Raw genomic sequence first — 20,967 nt, 5'->3', positions numbered from 1 at the left:
TTATCATTTGTTGATATAGGTCTGCTTTGTCCACAATTGCTTAATCTCTCATCTAGCCATAAAAGTATTCAAGACCTTTATCAGCATATTAAGAATGAGTATACTATTGAAAATTTGCATTGACAAACAAAAGTATTTTTAATTTTTACCATAACCAAATATAGGTATGCATACACATCTAATGCCAACCTGCATGCTCAGGTTATGTTATGTTGCAATTACAGGACAATACTCCCTCATTTGGCAACAACCTAAATTTCTAATTGATTGAAAACTCAGACAATAAATGAATCAGGTTTTCGACAGTAATTCTGTTTGTGTGGTTAAGCTACTGACAAATGCGTTACATTTAACAGGCTATTATCATATGTACTGAGATGGAGATTAATATTTTGACATCACTGTTATTGATGACACTGTTTTACTTGGTATTATTGTGCATATTCTGCATTGTGAACTGTTTGTATCCTATTTTAAATTTGAGAGACTGTGTGTGGACGGGCCTCTTGGGCTACATAGTACTCTCCTTGCTTAATTTATTGTGGGGATTATGCTATTATTTTGTAGATTCCATATGTGCATACTGAAGTACATTAAAACTGTTTTATACATAATATTGAATGGTTATTTTATATTTTGCATAATAGGCTGTAGGTTGCAGACTTCAGTGATACAAAGTGTCTTAGGTAAGACACTTGCTCATCTTGCCAGTGCACGAGGCTATTCAAACAGTGACCTGCTGGCAAATAGTGCTTAATGGCAAATCCTACAGGCAGTCTATAAAGTAAAATGGTGCCTGATAACTCCTTGGACTAGATTTTTTCCCCCCAAGTGTGTATGTTTTAAGCAATTATGGATATAAGAATATCTAATATATAATAATTTAATATAAATCCTATTAAGATTTTCAGTCTTTTTTGCAGGCCAAAACGCTGCATTGACTCCATCCAGTGGTCAATAATTGGTATTGCAAAGTTGGCAAAAATTGCTCTCTGTCTTGTTAGTTACAATGCTGCCAATGGTAGCCTATGCGGGGGCAGAGAACTAATTACCATCTACGTGCTTTACACGCAATCTTCTCTCCTTTGCTCTACCTGTGTTTTTTGTTGTTGTTTACTGTAGACATGGTTGTTTTCTAGTGCGCCAGTTCTCGGATATCATGTGATCTCGCGATATCCACTCCCTTCCTACATCCCTCCGTCCGCCGAGCGCCATTTTCGGCGTTGTCACGGGTCCTGGAGAAAAGCATGCTATTATCAAACAGATAATAAGATCTGTATTTAAACTTGTAATAACTCGACTCAGTATTGGTGAAAGATGGGGCGTAAGAAGAAGAAGCAGATGAAGCCGTGGTGCTGGTATCCTTTCATCATAAAGCTAAAGTAGCGTTGTAATTTACGGTGTTGGCTCCGCTTAGCTCCGCTAAATCGAGGCCTGTTTTTAGAAGCTAGGTGCTAACACCCTGCTAACGGAGGGAAATTAAACTTTTAATAAATTCTTGTAAACTGGAAAGCACGTAATCTGAAGTTAATTGTTAGTATATTGTTACTGTAGACTTCTATCATCCATCTGTTGAAGTTTTCTTGGTTGGTCGTGACGAGTCCTGTTTATTCCAACCCGCTAGCCTTAAGCGATAAATGATTAAACTAGTTATAAAGCTTGACATATGACAGTGTTATACAGTTATATGTTATCTTTGAACATTATACTATTCTGTTGGGGATCTTAGTTTTGTCTTTATTTGTAAGTTTTGCTGTTGGGTGACCATGGTTTCATTTTGAATTGTCACGCAAGCGTCAGCATTTTTGTGGTTTCTTTGGCCCTTAACTATTCTCCTAAGGTATTGTAATCGAGACTTTGACGATGAAAAGATTCTTATCCAGCATCAAAAGGCAAAACATTTTAAATGCCACATCTGCCACAAGAAGTTATACACTGGCCCTGGTTTAGCCATCCACTGTATGCAGGTAAGCGTTTTTCATTGTTTTCTACTAGACTATACCTTGTATGTGTTAATCGAATTATTTCCAACACTAAAATGCTCAAACAATGTGTTGGTAATTGGACAATTGGTAATTTTTAAAACAATTACACAAACATTGGTGTCACATTGACACGAAACATGTCAGTCAGTGTAAGTTTTTTTTCTATTATGTGGAGTTTTGAAAATGTGTGTTTTACCATTTCCACTGTGATCAAACGGGAATGATGCTGATGTCACTGTTCTATCCTCAGTTTTACACTTAATTACCCTCATGTTTGAAGCTGAGGATGACATGAAAGTCACCAAAAAAACTCTTCACTTGAACTTTTTTAACTAGAGTAATTATTACAACAGTAAGGCTCAAAGTAAGGAAGGATGCATGATTAAATGGGTTTAATGTGTTTCAGGTTCACAAGGAGACAATTGACAGTGTTCCTAATGCAATTCCTGGAAGAACTGACATTGAGCTGGAGATCTATGGCATGGAAGGAATACCAGAGAAAGATATGCAGGAAAGACGGCGAACATTGGAGCAAAAATCTCAAGGTGTCTTAGCATGCACTGATACTTTTTATGTTTACATTACATTACCCATGCGTTACTAATATTGGTTTGAATATTTCATTTCAGAAAGCCAAAAAAGGAAAAATCAGGATGACTCTGATGAGGAGGATGATGATGATGAGCCTGGACCTTCAGCTCAAACAGCTGTTCAGCCTCAGGCTGGCTACGCTGCTCCCATGGCTCAGCCTGGGATGCCTGTAGCAGGGGCACCAGGGTTACCTCCTGGAGGATACCAAGGTAAGAAACATGTTTTATTAACCAATATAGGCACATAGCTGCATATTTTAAAATGCTGTATTTGATGTTATAGGAATGCCTCCTATGATGCCGGGTGTTCCACCCATGATGCATGGCATGCCTCCTGGAATGCATGGGATGCCACCAGGGTATATAGTCATCATTATAAATGTGCGGTCATGTCAAAGAAGTTCACAGATCACTAAGTGTTGTTTGTTTATTTTTATTCTGAAGCATGATACCTATGGGTGGGATGATGCCTCCCATGATGCCTGGAATGCCCGGAATACCTCCAGGTTGGTACGCTTAAGAATTAGTTTAGTAAATAGTGTGGTAGGTTATCCTAAAATGACAAACATGCAAAAAATAATGATACTTCTAGTATTGGGTAGATTTTTCTTTTTAACCTCAGGTTTATTATGTATGTTATTCTCAGGAATGCCTCCACATATGGCTCCACGGCCAGGGATGCCTCACATGACACCAGCCCCTACAGGAGCTATCCCAAGCCGACCCGCCGCAGCAGCACAACCTGCTGTGACTAAGCCTTTGTTTCCCAGTGCAGCTCAGGTATAAAATGCAAGACCAATGAACATATGTTCTTGTGAATAAGTATGTGTTTTTAACTCCAGCTTGATCCTTAAGTGCTGCCAGTAAAAAAGGGTTAGTTTTAAAGTCGATAGTTTTGTGTGATCGCTGTGATCTCCTCTCTACCATGCTGCAGATGGGCTCTGGAGCTTCATCTCCTGCAGACCTTCAGTCTGCCTCGTCCCAGCCATCCTTTCCTAACACGCCTCAAGTACGCTCCCACAAAAAAACTTGGACTGTGGCAGCTGCATGTTGCTTTTTTTATGAGCTTGAAGCCTGTAATTCTTGAGTTTTCCTTTGAGATTCTCACAGCTCAGACAAAAAAAATAAAAAATTGGGATGGGGAAGAGCCAGTTATGTTTCCAAACAGTATTAGATTGCATGTGCTTTTTTCAGAACAATATGGCCTTCAATGTCTCTTAATTATTATAAGATGGTTTTGTTTGGTGAGTGAATCTTCCCTTTTCAATGTATCTGAAAGGGAAATAGTTTTAAAGTTGTCACAAGAATGTGTCCGTATGAAGGACTTTGCCATTCCAGAATTGATTTAACATTGATAATAAGTTTTCAAGCTTGTGGTACAAACAAATAACTATCTTTTTGTAATGATATGTCTTTGGCATTTTGTTCAAATGTTTAGTCTTTCAATGTTGTCTTCTTTGTTAATACTTGTATATTTCACCCATCATATTGGCTGAGCACAGTTCTCTATTTGAACAGGCCCAGCAAAGCGCATCAGGAGTTACTGCCTCCACAGCAGCCACATCTGACCCTCCCAAAGCAACGTTCCCCGCCTACACTCAGCCCTCTGTCTCTGCCTCCTCTTCTTCCACTTCTGCTTCTAATCCCTCTAGCAGCACTGTGGCCAAACCCCCGGCCACAGTGACTAGTAAGCCTGCCACACTAACCACCACGAGTGCAACTAGTAAGTTGATCCACCCTGATGAGGATATCTCACTGGTAAGTCGCTTTAGCTTTTTGGTTTTCTCTTTTCACAGTAAGTAATGTATGCTATACAATTGGTATAATGTCCTATATTATAATTAAATAATACCTAAAAAATAACTACATTGAGAATACTTTATATAGCATAGCAAGCATAGCAAGTGCTATTAATTACTTGTAAGAATAGTTTATTGTATTAATAATGCAACTGTTGTGCCTTGTCTGTGTCTTTGTGCTTAGGCGCCTCCTTTTTAATTTGTCTAAACGCTGTGTATAATGTGTTTTTGAACAGGAAGAGTTGAGGGCACAGTTGCCCCGTTACCAGCGCCTCGTCCCCAGAGTGGGACAGGCGCATGCAGCTGCTGCTGCTGCCGTGGCAACAGTGGGTGGCATGATTCCCCCACAGCAAGGAATACCCCAGCAGCCTGGAATGAGGCATCCCATGCATGGTAAATCTTTAACCTGATTTCCAGCACTTAAATGTGACAGTGACATATCTAAGGTGTGTTTCCTCTGGCAGGTCAGTATGGTGCGCCACAGGCCATGCCTGGCTACATGGCTGGTGGGATGCCTCCATATGGACAGGGTCCCATGGTGCCCCCATATCAGGGGGGTCCTCCCTTGGGCATGAGGCCTCCTGTCATGTCACCAGCCGGACGCTACTGAAGCTTCAAAGCTGCCGACCACATTAGGTTTGAGGCTAACACCTTTTCTCATCCTAGTGCTCTTTTCAACAGTAGCTGCACGCAACCAGATGTGAGCCCTGTGGTGTGAACTATTGTTAGACACATGGACATTAAATGCAGCATTATCAAACACCACACAAGATTCTGATGGCTCTTTGTTGCTTATCTGTAAGGATGTATTTTCCCCCATAGGTTCCACTCAGGTTTATAGAAATAATGTGTGTTAAAACTATTTCATATTACCTTTTTGAAGCTGCTGGAGTAACATGATCGTACCATCTTCTTACAAAGGCAAGTTTCTCATGTAAACATTGGATCTTTCTTTTTTATTCTTTTGGTAGCTTGAGGCCCTCACAGCATGCTTAGGTGCTGTTGGACTTGCGTCCCCAACTTTGGTTGGTGAGGGTCTCAGTGGTAAAGATGATTCCTGATTAGTGTTATAAATCCATGACTCATCAGTCTCTAGCTTTATTCTTGTTTCAGGTTTGTTTTTAACAATCTTGGTTAAAAGGGTACATGTATTCATCCTTTGTAATGTTTTATGAATCTGTTGTAATAAAATCCATCTTGAAATCCAATGCTGGTTTGTCCTGACCTACGAAGGTGAGTCATGAAGGTTAGTACTGGTGTTTTATTGGGACATCAGATATATTTAACCTGGTATTTCATCACACAAGTTTGCCATCATCAGTCGGGAAATCCACCACATATTCATCACAATAAAGGGGATTAGACTAGATTTCCAGTGTTTTACAAAAAATATTGAATGTTGTCAAAATATACTCAATTTTGGTTTAGCGGAACCAAAGCTGACTAATCTCTGGTTCTAGTGTCGCATGTTGTTGACTTTTATGTAGTCTGAATTGAATCATTTTTTATAGTTAATTTTTCTTTTGCCCATATATAGAAAAAAAACAAACACCAGCCAACAGTTGTGTTGTAGTTATTTGCCTAGCACAAAAAAAAATACTTAACTGGCAAATGCGAACTGTAACATTTTTTTGTAGCACTGTCAGTTATCCATACACAGTATGTTGTGGATTTCCCAAACAATTGCAGTAACCTTGTACAACAGAATTAACTGCAACTCTTAGACTTGCTCACTGCACCGAAGTTCTTGGTGCTTTGATTTTAAGAAATGTCAAATTTCCTGAAGTTCGATTTGCTTTACAGGAGTTAGTTTATGGGCATCATCTCAATAAGCCCCATGTCACATCATAGGGGACTCTGATATATCCTCAGTGAAACATATCATTGATATGTATTTGTTTTTGTCTGTAGCCCTTCCATCAGCTTTTGAGTCTTTAACTCTACTGGGCTGCCATGACAGGTCAGTTAAACCCTGTAAGTACCTGCTGTTCATTGTTCAAGTTTGGCTATGTTCTCAGTGTCCGGCGCTACATGTGCTGTGTTGTAATGGAGCTGGAAAAATGTTAAATTTCTTTGAAATGGGTATTGCAACCTGATAATGTCAAAGGTCCACGATAGCGTCTGTGGAGCAAAGTTCACCACCTACTTGTCTCCATTTTATTGCTTTGCCTGGAATGTTCCACATTAAAGCATTAACCATCTCCATAGAGATGGGCAGGTGATGCCTTCAGGCCAAGTTACATGTCAGATCTGTGGTGAGACTAGCCCACTCACTGCATGAATGCATGTTTTCTAATATTCCTTAGCATTAAAATCACCTGTTGAATGCTATATTGTGAAACATTCCAGGCAAAGCAGTCTTTATGGAGACAAGACGACTGTGGACCCTCCACCGGAAGTTATTTTGTGCACCTTTAAAGGAGGAGTGGGTCCCCTTTGGTATAAACTGGTAAGTAACCAGTTAGATGTTTAGGCCGACTCAAAAACACACAATTGCTATATATATATAAAGATATATATAGTATGTTTAAGTATTTTTGTTGTACTCATTGATTTAACTGATAAATTATGTCTTGTTTACATGCATTTGTACAAAATATTTTACCTTGTAAATGGAAAAATGTGTCCTCTAATAAACTGTTGTACTTCCATTTCTGATTTCTTGGCATTTGTAATCACACTTCAATACATCACATTTCATCTCTACTACAGATGAAGGACCTTTAACAGGTGTTGGACAACTTTTTCCAAGTGAACATGGGCGGATTACGGTTTACTGGGCAATGGCGTGTGGTCAGGGAAATCAAAGCAAGCAGTGGTTGACCAGTAAAATCTAGAATCATTGTCAAAAGAATAATTAAATCGTTTCGAATTATATCCAAAATAATCCGTTTTTCCTTTTCACGCATGTCTGTTTGAAACATGGTTGTTGTGGCGATGTCCTTTACTGCACTCTACTGGCCACTGAACAAACTGCAGCACGGACTGCAGCAACCGCGCTCCCCGATGTCTCCTTCATGTTGCGTTGGTTTGCCTTTCTGCGGAGGCAAATAAAATAACTCGAGGTATGTTTTTGATGAAGTAATTATTATAACATGTCTTAAAGGTCACGAGTAAATGTTGCATAATATAGGATCTTTAAATCTTTGTTTTAATATATGAAACAAACAGCATCATGGTTTTAAGAATTTCTAATCAAAGGACAAAAAGCAAACCTATTCTACAAAGTTGGAGAAATATTCAGTAGTGATATTGTTAGATGCTGTATTACTATATATACTAGGTTAATAAAAGAAGACCCTGGCTGCTGAACAGTTTATTCAATAAGATGTGCCCACTCAAAATGATCTGACTGTTCATTGTTCACGCATCCAGTCATTTGGCTAAAATGACAAATTTGTTGCCCAGTGGCTCAAATTTTTCACAGAGGAAATATTTTGCTTACCACTAGATATAAATCAAGTATGTAACAGTGTTAGGCTATTCCAGGTTTAATCTAGGGTAAAACCAGGTCTAAAATTGGACTACATCGTCTCTCTGTATTTGTAAACAAGAAATGATCCAAATGAGGACAAAAAAAGTGGATAAAATGAAGTCTAACTGAGACAAACTGATAAACTGAAGAGCTCTCCAAGTACCACCCGAAGGAGCTCACTACCAGTGATACAGTTACAGGGGCAAAAGATTACTCAAAAGTAGCTACCAAATCTACTTCAGTAAAAGTATCTGTTTAAAATGTGCTTTAAGAGCAAGAAGTAAAAACATATTGTGAAGATTTTTAAAATAATTTTGGTGATTTTAAGAGAATCAACCGATTTATAAATTTTTCTAACAGTTTTTGTGTATTTGGTTTGCACCAAGTTGGTAGATTAACTCAAATTAAATGGTCTCAGACCATAAAGAAAATTACTTTTTACTTTTCAGACTAGATCTAAAATGTAGTGGAGTAGAAAGTACAGATACATGCTCTCAAATGTATTGAAGTAGAAGTAAAAAGTATCCACTGTAAATTGTTTTTAAGTATTGTAGTTTTACTTTTGTACTTTGTTACATTCCACCACTGCAAATACCACAGTTTGGGAATTATACTGCATGTTGTAGCAGTTTAATGTAACATGCTCAATCACTTTTACAATTAAACGTGTCTGAGCCAACGTTCATAGCAAACAAGTGCGCCCTCTGGTGGATATCTGTCTCTGAGAAGTTGATAAATGGTACAGGTCTTTTTTTCTTCAAGGTAATTTCTACTTTGAGAAGTGGCCAACTAATGCGAGTCATTACATTTTTTTTTCTTTTGTAAAATACAGGCTATCAGTGCTGCAGTCCTTATTAGAGTTCTATGTGGTCAGTGCAGGCTGTTGTGTCCTGGAAAATGGGCAATATTTCAAATTACTGGGACTATCCACATAAAAAGTACTCTCTGTCTGCTAATGAACTCAGGTTAACAATTAACAAACAATTGTGTAGGACTTGACTGTGATATGCCTTATGTAAAAGTAGGTGGTAAAGAAGAAAACAAAAATTACATTTAAATTAACACGTATTTGCAATGTAGCAATGTAGGCCTCATGGAAAATGTCCGTTCCATTGTAATTTTAGGTGGCTTCCCTTTTTTGGAATCAGGCAAAAAGTTAAATGCAACCTAGCTGGTATTTCAAACATATTTCATTCTCACCAGATGTTTTTTTTTTTTTTCTTTCACAAGTGATCCCTTGTGAGGTGTGATGTTTAGTAGGAGGTCATATGTTTGTGTTGAGGCCAGTCCCAGAATATCTGAAGGTGGAGCTTTGCAGAGTTCCTCTTGTTTCATTGACAGTTAAAACATTATATGCAGACAGCACACAGCAGTGAAGCTGTGGTTTACCCGCTGTCGCTGTCACTGCTCATTTTGAGGTTCACCTAAACATGAGTGACATTAACCGTCTCTGTCTGTGGACTCTGATACTCATACATGCAGACACTGGTGAGTTCTTTTTCTTGCTGTCATTTACTTACATGCTGATGGGCAATGTGCTGATGAAGATATAAACCCGGGAAAGTTCAGTTTTGTCTGTGTCTCTGAAGCCAAACACAATACAAATGTAAAATGAAAGGGCAACATCTCAGTTATCTTTGTTCAAACACAGACTTGGAAGGCTCTACCAGCCTGGCCTACAGCGGGGTAAGGGGACACACTCATTTTTGATGATGTGTTTGCAATCTTTATGATGTCATCTATTTGCACATAGAAATACTGATGGTAATGGGGAAATCTGGTCTACGTTTTGGTCTGAGCATAAATCCTCATTGTGACCAAACCCTGTAAACTGTGTTTTAGTGCTAACATTATTACTTGAATTATGTGCTGCTTTGTTTTACAGAGGGGGGTTATGTGCACTTCTTTGGGGCTATTCATTTAATCACAACAAAAAAGTACTTGGATTAAAATATTTAAATATGTATTCACTACATTATTTTGATTTATTTATTTTTCCAAAGATCAGTTAAGTTCATACTCAGGACAGAAGAAGCTAAAGACCTGTTTTGTGACCATTTCTTTCTTTCCTTTTATGCTCCAGTAGTTAGTAGTGGTTCATTTTTTAATTAACCATTACCATAGTGTGCTATTTGCCTGGTAAATCCAGTGAAAAGTAGGAACTGCAAGTATTTTAGGGTGCATTCACACTTATTTGTTTGGTCCTAAATTGAACCCATTTTAGTTCTGTTGTGGACTTGGTTCGGTCCTGTTTTGGTTCTGGCTTTAGCGTGATCTAGTTCAAGTTTAGTTTCAGATTTAGTGAATTTGTGAACGTACAGATAAGAGCGCACCCTTCAGCTATTTCTGATGTGTGTCCCACTTTTATGTTTAAATATGTTTATTTTGTAATTCGAAATTAGTTTAAATGGGCCCGTCCAAGTCAACCAAAGGGCCGTATGTAGCCCAGGAGCTGTACAATGCCCAGGTCTGCATTAAAGGATAAAAGTCACAAATGCAGTCTTCTACCAGCCTCTATGGCCACATGTGTTTTGGCTGTTTAAAATCAAACAGGCCTGTACAAAATAGACTATTATTGGGCTTTTTATTTTATTTGTATATTTTTAATATATTTATTTTAATTGTTCAATGCTTTGTCAGACTCCGTTAAACATGCAAATTTGTGACTACCTAAATCACTGTCAGATGAACAAACAGCTTACACGGAAAAACATTGTAAGTCTCTCTGTGGTGCCAACTGGTTTCCACGTAAAGATAAATAGGCCCATGTTTAATGTCACACTGTTGAACATTCTAGCAAGGCAATATAATTTTCAAAGACAAACAGACCATCCACGAGAAAAGTCACTTAATGCATATTTGTGCCATTCATTGTTTTGTTTTGCAGTGCTTTGTAGTACAACGCCCACTAAGATTTTGGTGCGAGATGTGGGAGATGCAGTGGTCCTCTCCTGCCTGGTGGAGCAGACCACACTTCCACCCTTTGGGGTTTACCTAAAGCGCTCAAAGCTGCTGCCCCGTGAAGTCCTGTTCAAGTACGAGAACACAGAGGCACACATACTGGATCCGGAGTGTCAGAACCGGACCAGCGTGAGCGGAGACCCCAACATTCACGCAGTCAATGTGACCATCACAGACCTGCAGCCTTCAGATACAGACCAATACCACTGCGAGTTCAATGTGCACAACCCGGACTCTGCAGACACAGTCCAGCGTGGGACCACTGACTTTTTCCTCTTGGTCAGAGGAGGTGAGTTTGCTCACACTACATTCACAAGCAGCATTCAAACATGCACGAGTGATGTTCCACCATTTATTTTATTATGAAAGTCTCAGGGCTCTGCGTTTGCCATAGTGAGTTAGTGCTTTTGTCGAGCTGTTTGCAAGGAGAAGCTCAAGTTGTTAGAAAACACTGTTTTGTAAGACAAAAGGATGTCACACGTCTCACACTTGACTCACATGGCTCTGTGGTAATGACTCATGTCGCCGGAAGTGTCAGGACTTCATCACATTGACATCAAAGTGATCAGTGCTAAACAAAAACAATTAAAATCCTTAATGCTCCTACTCTCTTGGACTGAGATAGGCCTACAATAACCATATTCTTTACCTTACTTAGCAGGCCTACTGCAGCTCTATGGCAGTGTAAAATGTTTGCAGCATCTGTTTATAATATGTCTTGTTCTTGCTTTCCCCTTTGGAGTTGTGGATGTTGACAGAGACTGGGTTAACACTTGTGTTGGGGGCTCCGCTCTGCTGCCCTGTGTGTCTCCTGTGGAGGACAGTTCTGCTGTGGAGGGTGTGGTCCTGAAGAGACAGAGGGGGCGGTGGCCTGTAGAGCTCTTGTACCACTCCAAGCACACATCATGGTCCTCACGCTACTTTGTGGACAGGGTTCAGCTGAGTACTGCCCCAGGACCGGGGGGTATCAGCTACAGCCTGACAGTGGGAGCTCTGCAGCCCGAGGACAGTGGGCTGTACAGCTGCCAGCTGCTGCTGCAGGGTCGGCCTCATAGTCTCTCCATGGGCCCACAGGGGCGCTATGTATCTGTGCAAGGTAAACACAATGCATTATCCACACACTGATCAGCCCCTGTTCAACTGGCTTAGACTAACTGTATTAACACATGCTTTAAACTTGTGTGTTTGTGACATTTGCAATCACATGTTTTTTGTTTTCATGATCAAAGACCTGGAGCAATATTGTGTTCATTTATGTGTAAGATAAAGCTAGAATCGTAAAGAATTAGGTACAGTTTTAATGTGCTTTTTCCCAGTATGTCTGTTGAAATAACTAGCCCATTTGTGACTACAGCTGTGGTCAGTCCATCTCCATTCATGTCCCCAGAGGCTCTTTGTCTAATAATTGCTTTCATTTTTCGGTTATAATTCATAAAGGAAGGAAGTTTGCTTTAGTGGTTTCTGCATTTCTTCAGCATATTGCACTAACCCTAACAGATCTTCTCATGTTTGTACTATATTATTTATTTTCCAATTCTCTAGGCTGAAGGGAAGAAGAGACAGCCATTCAGATTCCCCCTTCTTTCCCTCTTCAAAATGGTCTAAAAGTGTGGACATGTTTGTGTGTGTCTGCAGATGACCAGTGTGGCTGCTCCAGTTACTCCACTTTGATTTATGCATTGTCTGCAGCTGTGGCTGTCACATTTACCCTACTGTTGGTGACCGTACTTGTGCACAGAGTGAGTCTGAACCGAAACACTTGACCACATCTATATACAGACCAAACATGAGCATTCAACTGCAACACCTGCGTGTTAAGAACGTGGGACACGCTTCCTCTGCCACTAACCACAAAACCATACTGTTTCACAACTGAGCAGTGTTAAGACGTAAGCAACTGTTATGCTAAACAACCAAGGAGTGAAATTAGTTAAAGTTAATTATATTGCATTAAAAAAGTAATATAAATGTTATTAAATATAAAAAAATTAAAATAAATTAAATATTTGGTTAAACTGAATGTGAGAAATTAAGTGCATACAAATTGAAAAGAGTACAAAACAGTCACAGATCTTGATTTTCACACAGGAAATCTAAATTGTGTGCTTCTGTGATTTTGTTTTCACATGAAGGTAAATAACTTGCGTGCAACAGCAACACCTGCCCCTCCTCCCATCTATGAAGAGATGACAGGTCTGCAGCCCCTGAGCTCCAAGAGGTCCAAGGGCCACGCAGATGAGCCACAGTCCGAGTACAGGAACATTTCCCTGAATGACCCTCGCCTAGAGAACCACTACGAGAGTCCAAATGGCGCCATCATTTACAAAGATGAGTGACTGAAATGGACTCTGCCTGATATATAGGCAGCTTTCTTCTGGTTTCAAAGGTTAAGATATAACTAAAAAAATAACAAAAAATATAAACAAAACCAAAAAAATTACACCAGGAATATACTGTAATTTACAAGCCATATTGAATTGTATTATATATGTGAAGGTCTTTTTAACTTATGCCCTACCAAATGAATCTAGATTCACAAGTGTTAAATTAAAGTTAAATACCTCATCACTGAGCTTCAGATTTATTGAAGACATTGGACTTGGATAAGTGTAACTCCCTGTTTTACGGTTATGTTTGTTTTAAATATTCTATAATAATTTGTAATGAAGTTTGAATCTTTTTTCTATTTTTCCATCCAAGAAGTGGTTATGCTTTTGTGTTTTGTATTCTGTGGCATTTACAGTTTTTAATTGCTTTGGCACATTTTCTGAAACTTTTCTTTTTTAATCTTTTGTGCACTTTGCAGATACAAAACAGTTTAGAATGTTTGAAAAATTTAACTAAACAAGATTAAATTAAAATGAAACAAAATGTAGAACAGTCTTGTAAAAAAACACTTGTAAAAAAACCACTTAGTGGTTCAAAGACAAACACAGTCATTAGAGTTATAAACGTATCTAATCATCCAGATATTGTCCAGAGAATATTACAGCACGTTTAGTCGTGTAGCGTGAGGAAGTCACAGACCCGTATGACTAGTACCACACTGGAAATGCTGTAAATATCTGCAACATTACACAATCAGTTATAGAAAAAAGCAAAAGTTCAAATCTTTAGCAGTTGTTATCTGAACTGTCTTGGACTTGGAACCTCAAAGTGTCTACACATAACTACAGAATTCTTTTATATTGTAATTTCTAGTGTTTCTCTGTTTATAAAGTCAATATTTTCATTACTTTAAGTTCAGTTTTGTCCTTTGTGTCTATATACCGGAACTCTGTACTAAACTAATACTGTTGATCCACATATGAATGACTGGACACTTTTTTATATCACATGAACTATGAAAACAATAAAGGAGATGACAATATTACAGCCAAGAAAATCTGTACTTTATTAATATAGTCAGAAAGAAGCTCCATTGTCAATGGAAACATTTTTTCCCGGTTCATGTCCTTAACAATCACATTCTATGAGGAGAAAAAAAGAACAACATTAAAAGCCACAACTTTGTATTTTGAGTTACAGACATTTTCTTTAATGTTTGTCAAAGTAAAGAGAGGCAAAGGCAAAGTCCCCCTGTTGACCCCCCACCCCCTCCCTTAAAAAAAGGTTATGGGCTTTTGTCAGTATAACCCACAGTGCTTTAGCAGAAAATAAGCGGTCATTGGTTAAATTACACAGCATGGCCTCACAATGTAATGTGTTGCAAAAACATTAGATAATGAAGAATTGGCTAGAGGAGGGGATGGGTAACAGGAGAGAGAAAGAAACAGAACAACCCACATGAACCCTCCCCCGAGTGCACAGGTCCGCAGTCTGCAGCCTGGACTCTCCCTCCCACTTGTGCATAGATCAGGATCCTTTAGAAACCATCTGAACTTTCTACATCCTCCTCTGAAATCCCTCAGTACATGTAAGAACCTCTCAGCAACACGCAGAGAGCTGATTCAAACTAAACTTGCACAATGCTCCTGAACCAACAGGAAAAAACAGCTCAAAAGAACAAACATACAAATGCATTTCTGTCAATGTCTTTTGACAATCAAACTGTTCATATCAATGTAAAGCAATTTCTACTTAGATTTCACATGTAAAGCACACCACTTTTCCAAGCTGATTCTCAGTCTTATTTGGTAATTATGTAACTTGCTACAAACTTTTAGTTTCAAACAAAATGGTACTAGATTCTGTCCAACCTCCATGCCGCTTGGGTCTTCAGTTGCTCTTTTCACAAAAACAAAAACATAAAAATGATGGAGTTGGTAACTGGAACCCTGGCCTTCCTGAGACAAAATCCACATCTTTTATGAGTGTGCAAGATTGTAAGCAAACTGTTGCTTACAGAAAGTAAAAACATACATTTCACAAATACAGAGATAGTCCATCGACACAAAAATTAAAAATCCAAATATGACAACACTGATCAATCCCAGAGTTCTTAAGTAGCATAAATCTTCATTTTGTAAGATTTTATGTCCATTTTTGATGGAAGATGAACTGAACTTTTTTTCAAACATTGCTGTTGTATATGTCTAAGTCCTTAAACTCTAGACAAATGAAATGCTTGTAAACGACAGGTGGCTTTAGCAGAACAAATGAAAAGATAGGCACCTCTGAAATGAGTTTCGGAGCAAACTCACCTCCTGCACTGTTATCTCCTTGAATCCCTTAATATTTTTTTCAAAGAAGTAACATAGGGATTTACTAGTCTTTCTACAGCTAGCTATGGCCACAGTTCTTTTGTTTTTTGGCTTTTTTGTTTTGTATTTTTTTTTTCAGATTTTTAAAAATTCTTTGTTATTTTTTTTATTTTTATACTTTTTTATATTGAACTGGAACAAAGTGGTGCAATACTTATAATCCTTATGTTGGATTATTCCACAATAAAAGCCACTATAAGGTAGATAATTTTTACATATAGAATGAAATAAAATCCATTAAGTCCTTGAGTAAACATGTACACGTGAATTGTCACGGTCCCCCCTCTGTACTTTGACTCCTTTTTTACGATTAGCTGAGCGAGGGGTAGAAGACACTCAGTGCAACATTAGAAGATAATAACAACATCAAGCAGAATAGTTTGGACAGAACAAAATTAACAAAACAAAGTGATCATACTGAGTGGATCATCCTCACATTTCTCTGCATACATTCATACAACAGCAAGCACACATCTAAGAGGACTACTGCTTTTTTTCTACTATTTTGTAACTTAATGAAATACATTTTGATAAATCTAAAAGCCCCTATGTGTACCTGTCCGATTGAGACAACAAAATGAATTACTGACTTCACATTATGTTATTGGCGCTGTATGATTCAAGTATTTGTGTTCAGTATTTTGTTTTGATATGTTTGTGATTCCACTAGGTTAAAATATGCATCAAAGCAGATGATTCAGGTTGGGCTTTTAGACGAGCTAACAAACAAGAACTTCACATGCACAGTACAACACAGTTTGTACTGCGTATGAGTGTGCACATCCAGCGCCAGATCAGAAAGATGCAGCTTTCATTCAATCAAGTATCAAGTTAACATCCGACCCAAAATCTTTTCTTCCACCTACTTATTTGCGGGAAAAATACATATTGCTCTTTTTCAGTTTGTATCAAAGACCTTTTGGAATAGAAACAGAACGCATCAGAAGTTTGGATCCAAGAGTCTTGATAGAACACAGCGTAGGAACAGTAAATATGTATCATTGTGCCTAATGTACATAGATACTGTTGACAGATGTAGCGGTTGAGAGGAGAGCCTCTCGATGCTGGTGCAGCACGGGAAACCCCCTTCACGGTCAGGGTTCTCCAGTTGGACAGGATGCTGGGAGGTCCTCGGCTATTGGGTCTGTCTGAGCTTGGATCAAGGCAGTTACAGAAACAGGCAATAGTGATTTTTGCTTGTGTGCTGCAGGACGCAGAGCCCCGAAAGGTAGCCGTGTTCTGTTTTCTTGTTTAATTTTTTTTCTTTTGTTTTAAGACTTTGTACCTCATGAAGTCTGAGCCTCTCCTGTAAGAAGAGTGAGGCTGATACAGTGGGCCCAAGTCATCTGGGTTTGTGGAAATGTACAGTTCAGAGGGTCCGCTTTGAGCAGGACACAAAAATAAAACAAGATAAATATAGCATCCACAAAAAGGCACCAGCCGCCAGCTTGCTCCAGTGGATGGTGGCAGCAGACACTGACGACCAGAAACGTTTCAGCTAGAAGTGCAGAGCATTAACATATTATAGATCTTTTTTTTACATTTAGATTTTTTAAACATTTTTAAGATTTTATGTCAAACTTCATAAAAATGACGTTAAAATGCAATTTCATTTTTGGTTTTAAAAAAATATGTACCCGGGATTACCCATCATCAACTGTGCACTGTAGCAAACTGGAACCCACAACTGAGTAAGGACTTTCTCCTATGTGGGTGTCCCCTCAAAGCATATAATCATGTCTACAGGACGGAGCGTTGGGCCCATGTCTTTGTTCCTTCTGTCCCCACTGTGCCCTCTGCTCAGTGTTTCAAAGCTCCTCCTCACAGGAAACAAGTGCTGTGCAGCGGATTGGCACATCATGGCACCTTACTATGCTATACAGGCCCCTGGTGCTCGCAGTAGGCCACAAAAAACAGGATGTGACGATATCCTCCTGTCAACTTCTAATTACGTTTGTTCAGCATGAGGTCTGTGTTTAAGTTGTGCACATGGCCTTTAAAAGTAAGACATTGCTCTCACAGTCAAAAGGACAATCACGGAGAGCATACTTTGTATCATCAACTCCTCTACCCTGAGATCTAGCTGGACACTAGTGCGGTCAGCACAGAGCGGGGCAAAGGCTGACCAGAGAAATGTGGACATACGTTTCAACAGTGTTCATGCGGCCAGTATGGGAGGGCTCAGGGATACAAGCTTGAATACCTTCAAGCTCTGAAAACAAGTGCTTTCTCCTAAAAGGAGTGGCATGCTCCAGCCTCTAGTCTTTTGCATAGAAACAGATTGGAGGGCCTTTGGGTGCCTGATGGGGTAGAGGCTACTGGGTCTGGAGGAGGAGGAGGTCATAACGTAGCAGCTTGGCAACAGGCACAGGGGGGACAGCCTGTGGACAGGTGGAGCAGCGTGGAGCAACCAACAGCTACAACCCTGTGTGAGACACTCTACTTTTACACATCTCAAGACAACTACCTGGAAGTACTACAGATACTGTCAAACACAAAGCGTGAGCAGTTTCACATAAAGACAATCGATAATGGTCTGTAGTATTGTTTTGCATTCAATACACAGGATGAACATACAGAGGCACCTCTGACCAAAGTGTTCTGCATATGAACAGTGAAGGGCTAGTTCTGCAGCAAATATTTTGCTTTACCACTGCATGTAGACACATACTGACAAAAAAAAAAAAGAAAAAAAAAAAAAAAAAACCATCATAGAAATTACACTGGCAAAAATTCCAGAAATATGACTATTACATGATCCAGCTAAAGTGATCTTTGTGTCAAAGGACTGAGTGGTGGTGGGGAGAGGGCGGGCGACAGATGTTGCCATGTTTAGGCCGAGCTGTTGTTTTCTTGCCATACTGAGACGCAAATGAAGAGGAAGTGATTCCGTCAGCAGCCCAGACCACAGCAGAGGCACTCAGTGGACTCACCAGCTCCCCACCACCCTCCGACGCACGCACTGACCACTGACGGCCAGCGGGGGTCTGAAACAGCTAATGTTGCAAGTCTAGTGCCTCCAAATTAATCAAGGCTTAACATTTGGAGTAACAGTGATATTCACTTCGATATTGTTCAAAAGAGGACAACCACCACACTGCCGGTGTGTCCCCGAAAGTTCAAAAGGTACATTTCAGTTTCTCGTGCCCTGCTACCAGAGGACCAACGCCTTATACAACGCCATCAAATACATACAGTACATGAAGAGCAGCTTTTTTTGTTTTGTTTGTTTAGTTTTTTTTTTTTTTCTTTTTTTGGCTGCTCTTTTTTGATTTACTGGATTGCAGTTGAAGCAGTTTGCTCTTCATAAGTGCTATGATAAAACCCTTTGAATTTATAGAAGTCATTTCTTTCTGTTTGTACAGTACCAAACTCAAGGAACACTCGTAGGTCTACTGCATTAGGAGAAACCCCTCTTATTTGGTATTGTGCCAGGGAGCCAGAACCGGCCAATCCCAGGAGGATTCAGTCTGTGTTGGGTGTGGCTGTTTTGCGCACAGAGGAAGTGTGCGTTTCGTCTCACTTCTTAGAACAGTTTTCAGCATGCTTAGTTCAACCTTCCTCTATGCAAACTTGTCCCAACAGTTTATAGGAATTGGCGGTCAGGATAAGTCCAAGTTTTAAAAAGAGAAGTTCCAAAGTCTTTTGCTGCTGCACCAAAACAAGTAGAAAATGGTTAAATAAAAGCAACAATTCCGGTGGTGAGGATGGACGGAAGAAGTCTATGGCATATTGCAATGATACTGTCTTTAAAGTTCAAATTGGATTTTGTCCTCCAAAAATGGCAGACCATGCAAACTGCTGGACTTCCTATAAACAACAAATACAAAATTTTAACTTAAGCACCAGCTGATGAACTGGTATCCATGAAGTATGTGGATTTGTTCATGATTCAGTGCCACTGGAAAAACAAATCCGCATCTGTGAGCTTATATGTTGTGGTTACTTTCCACAGACAGGGTTGACCTACAAAACTAACAGTAAAGAGATGAAGGAGTAAAGGAACATTGGCGCTGATGATTGGTAGGACCAGACACTCGGGTCAGGCCTCGATACTGCCCAGTGACTGTGGGTCACCAGTTGTGTCCTGTACCACTTTCTGGCTCAGAGGTGAAAACTGTGCAAGATTTTAGCAATTTCTTCAGTTACAAAAACAAAATACCAACAAATAAAGGCGGCTTGGGAAGAACCTGGGCCATAGAGCACTTAAGGCTAATATTAGTGCTGAGAAACAAACAAGAACATTGCTAGTAAAGGTCTTTGAACCACATGGTCATTGGCCATGGACATGCTGGGAATGGTCATTTTAAGTCTTGTTTTGGGATGATTTCTTTTTGAGGGGAAAGGAAAGTCTCAGATGGCAGCTTTGATTGCTTCTCCTAAAACACTTCACACAGAATGTTGTATACTTATGGAAAACAAAACAAATACACAGCTTCCTCTGTGTACACTTTTCAGTTTGCTTCAAAAGGAAAAAGAAGAAGAAATATTTTCTTCTCAAAAATAACAAAAGGTAAAACAAAAGAACTGGAGTCTCTTTGTGTGTTGAGGACCCCAGTCTCCTGATTTACAATTCACAGTTCAACATAGTTCAAAATAGTGATACTGATTATCGCCACATGATTTGCTTGGATTTAGCTCCTGTTCATATTGAATTGGTTTGTAGCCGGCTCTGCACCAATTGCTTCATATCACGGTGGCAGAAGGCTAGTAGGTGTTTGGGTGTTGCATGGTTCTACATGGACTCTCCACTCAGCAGGTCTCCAGGCAGCAGCGTGTTGATGGGAGTGGGGCTGCCGATGACGTGGGTGTCCTCTCCGCTCGGAGGCCCCCACAGACTGGAGTACTGTGGAACACCTCCCCACAGCAGTTCGCCGCTGCCCCCGCCAGTCTTGGCCCCTCCAGTGCCTCCTGCTCCGCCGCCACTGCTACTCCACTGACCAATAGTGTGAGACTGCGTAGCCCCGCCCATCCGGTTTTGATTGGTTCCCTGGTTGGCCTGCCAGCTAGTGGTGTTGGACCCCAGTGACTGGCCTTGTGCAAAGAAGCGGTTCACCTCCTCCTCACCAGCAAACTCTGCCAGAATAGTGGTGTTTCCAAGCACACACCTAAGGAAGAACAGAAAGGCGAGACAAAAATTAAAATGAAGATAAAACTATTGATTGAATTAATAACCAATAACAAATGTATGTTCATTTGCTGTTACAGGTCTTCAGATGAGAAACATGTGCCCCGCATCTTTACGATGTGGCCCTACTCAAGATATTCTTTACACCCACAAGCCCAGACAATAGATAGAGGACATACATTTTGAACTGGGTCATCAGATTGCTTTTTGTTTTGTTTTTGTTTTTTATTTCTATGACAACCACATTTGTGGCTTGGTTGTGAAAACCCAAAAAAGGTGCAGTGTTTTCATAAAAAGAGTCTCTGCACTGGTAAGAGAGATACTGG

The 20,967-nt window shown here is 39.7% G+C and overlaps 3 protein-coding genes across 5 annotated transcripts in view; 2 read left to right on the top strand and 1 right to left on the bottom strand.

Moving 5' to 3' along the window:
* Positions 1-1,175: 1,175 nt before the first annotated feature.
* znf207b (zinc finger protein 207, b) lies at positions 1,176-7,025 on the top strand. Of its 2 annotated transcripts, XM_055158303.1 has the most exons (11): positions 1,176-1,358; positions 1,841-1,967; positions 2,392-2,530; positions 2,615-2,785; positions 2,859-2,934; positions 3,020-3,081; positions 3,222-3,355; positions 3,510-3,584; positions 4,094-4,333; positions 4,611-4,767; positions 4,839-7,025. In XM_055158303.1, the coding sequence occupies exons 1-11, from the start codon at positions 1,318-1,320 to the stop codon at positions 4,982-4,984; spliced, it is 1,368 nt and encodes a 455-aa protein (XP_055014278.1). In that variant the 5' UTR covers positions 1,176-1,317; the 3' UTR covers positions 4,985-7,025. The 2 variants fall into 2 exon arrangements, with proteins under 2 accessions (XP_055014278.1, XP_055014277.1); XM_055158302.1 differs by lacking the exon at positions 3,510-3,584 and having other exon boundaries at positions 1,180-1,358; positions 4,839-5,582.
* Positions 6,263-14,195, top strand: cd7al (cd7 antigen-like). Of its 2 annotated transcripts, XM_055158306.1 has the most exons (6): positions 6,263-6,334; positions 7,354-7,439; positions 10,737-11,099; positions 11,553-11,906; positions 12,446-12,549; positions 12,943-14,195. In XM_055158306.1, the coding sequence occupies exons 1-6, from the start codon at positions 6,264-6,266 to the stop codon at positions 13,144-13,146; spliced, it is 1,182 nt and encodes a 393-aa protein (XP_055014281.1). In that variant the 5' UTR covers position 6,263; the 3' UTR covers positions 13,147-14,195. The 2 variants fall into 2 exon arrangements, with proteins under 2 accessions (XP_055014281.1, XP_020794223.2); XM_020938564.2 differs by lacking the exons at positions 6,263-6,334; positions 7,354-7,439 and adding an exon at positions 9,141-9,337.
* Positions 14,181-20,967, bottom strand: part of tnrc6c2 (trinucleotide repeat containing adaptor 6C2) — a 39,545-nt gene continuing 32,758 nt past the window's right edge. The window contains exon 22 of the mRNA XM_055158300.1: positions 14,181-20,621. Coding sequence (XP_055014275.1) covers positions 20,249-20,621 — 373 coding nt within the window. The 3' untranslated portion in view covers positions 14,181-20,248. The remainder of the gene's footprint in view (positions 20,622-20,967) is intronic.

This window comes from Boleophthalmus pectinirostris, unplaced genomic scaffold (assembly GCF_026225935.1).
Source record: "Boleophthalmus pectinirostris isolate CB_2022bp ecotype Guang Dong unplaced genomic scaffold, ASM2622593v1 HiC_scaffold_22, whole genome shotgun sequence".
NCBI classification, from domain to species: Eukaryota; Metazoa; Chordata; class Actinopteri; order Gobiiformes; family Gobiidae; genus Boleophthalmus; species Boleophthalmus pectinirostris.
Note: the sequence above shows the minus strand (reverse complement) of the source record. Positions and strands in the feature narration are given on the sequence as shown.

What these genes read in the sequence shown, in the direction of transcription:
- znf207b (XM_055158303.1), top strand. Translation starts at nt 1,318, where the DNA reads ATGGGGCGTAAGAAGAAGAAGCAGATGAAGCCGTGGTGCTG. An exon ending in ACCTCCTGGAGGATACCAAG is followed by an intron (nt 2,786 to 2,858) that starts GTAAGAAACATG and finishes TTGATGTTATAG; the next exon opens with GAATGCCTCCTATGATGCCG. An exon ending in CTGATGAGGATATCTCACTG is followed by an intron (nt 4,334 to 4,610) that starts GTAAGTCGCTTT and finishes GTTTTTGAACAG; the next exon opens with GAAGAGTTGAGGGCACAGTT.
- cd7al (XM_055158306.1), top strand. Translation starts at nt 6,264, where the DNA reads ATGTATTTGTTTTTGTCTGTAGCCCTTCCATCAGCTTTTGAGTCTTTA. An exon ending in GCGCTATGTATCTGTGCAAG is followed by an intron (nt 11,907 to 12,445) that starts GTAAACACAATG and finishes GTGTGTCTGCAG; the next exon opens with ATGACCAGTGTGGCTGCTCC. An exon ending in TGACCGTACTTGTGCACAGA is followed by an intron (nt 12,550 to 12,942) that starts GTGAGTCTGAAC and finishes TTTCACATGAAG; the next exon opens with GTAAATAACTTGCGTGCAAC.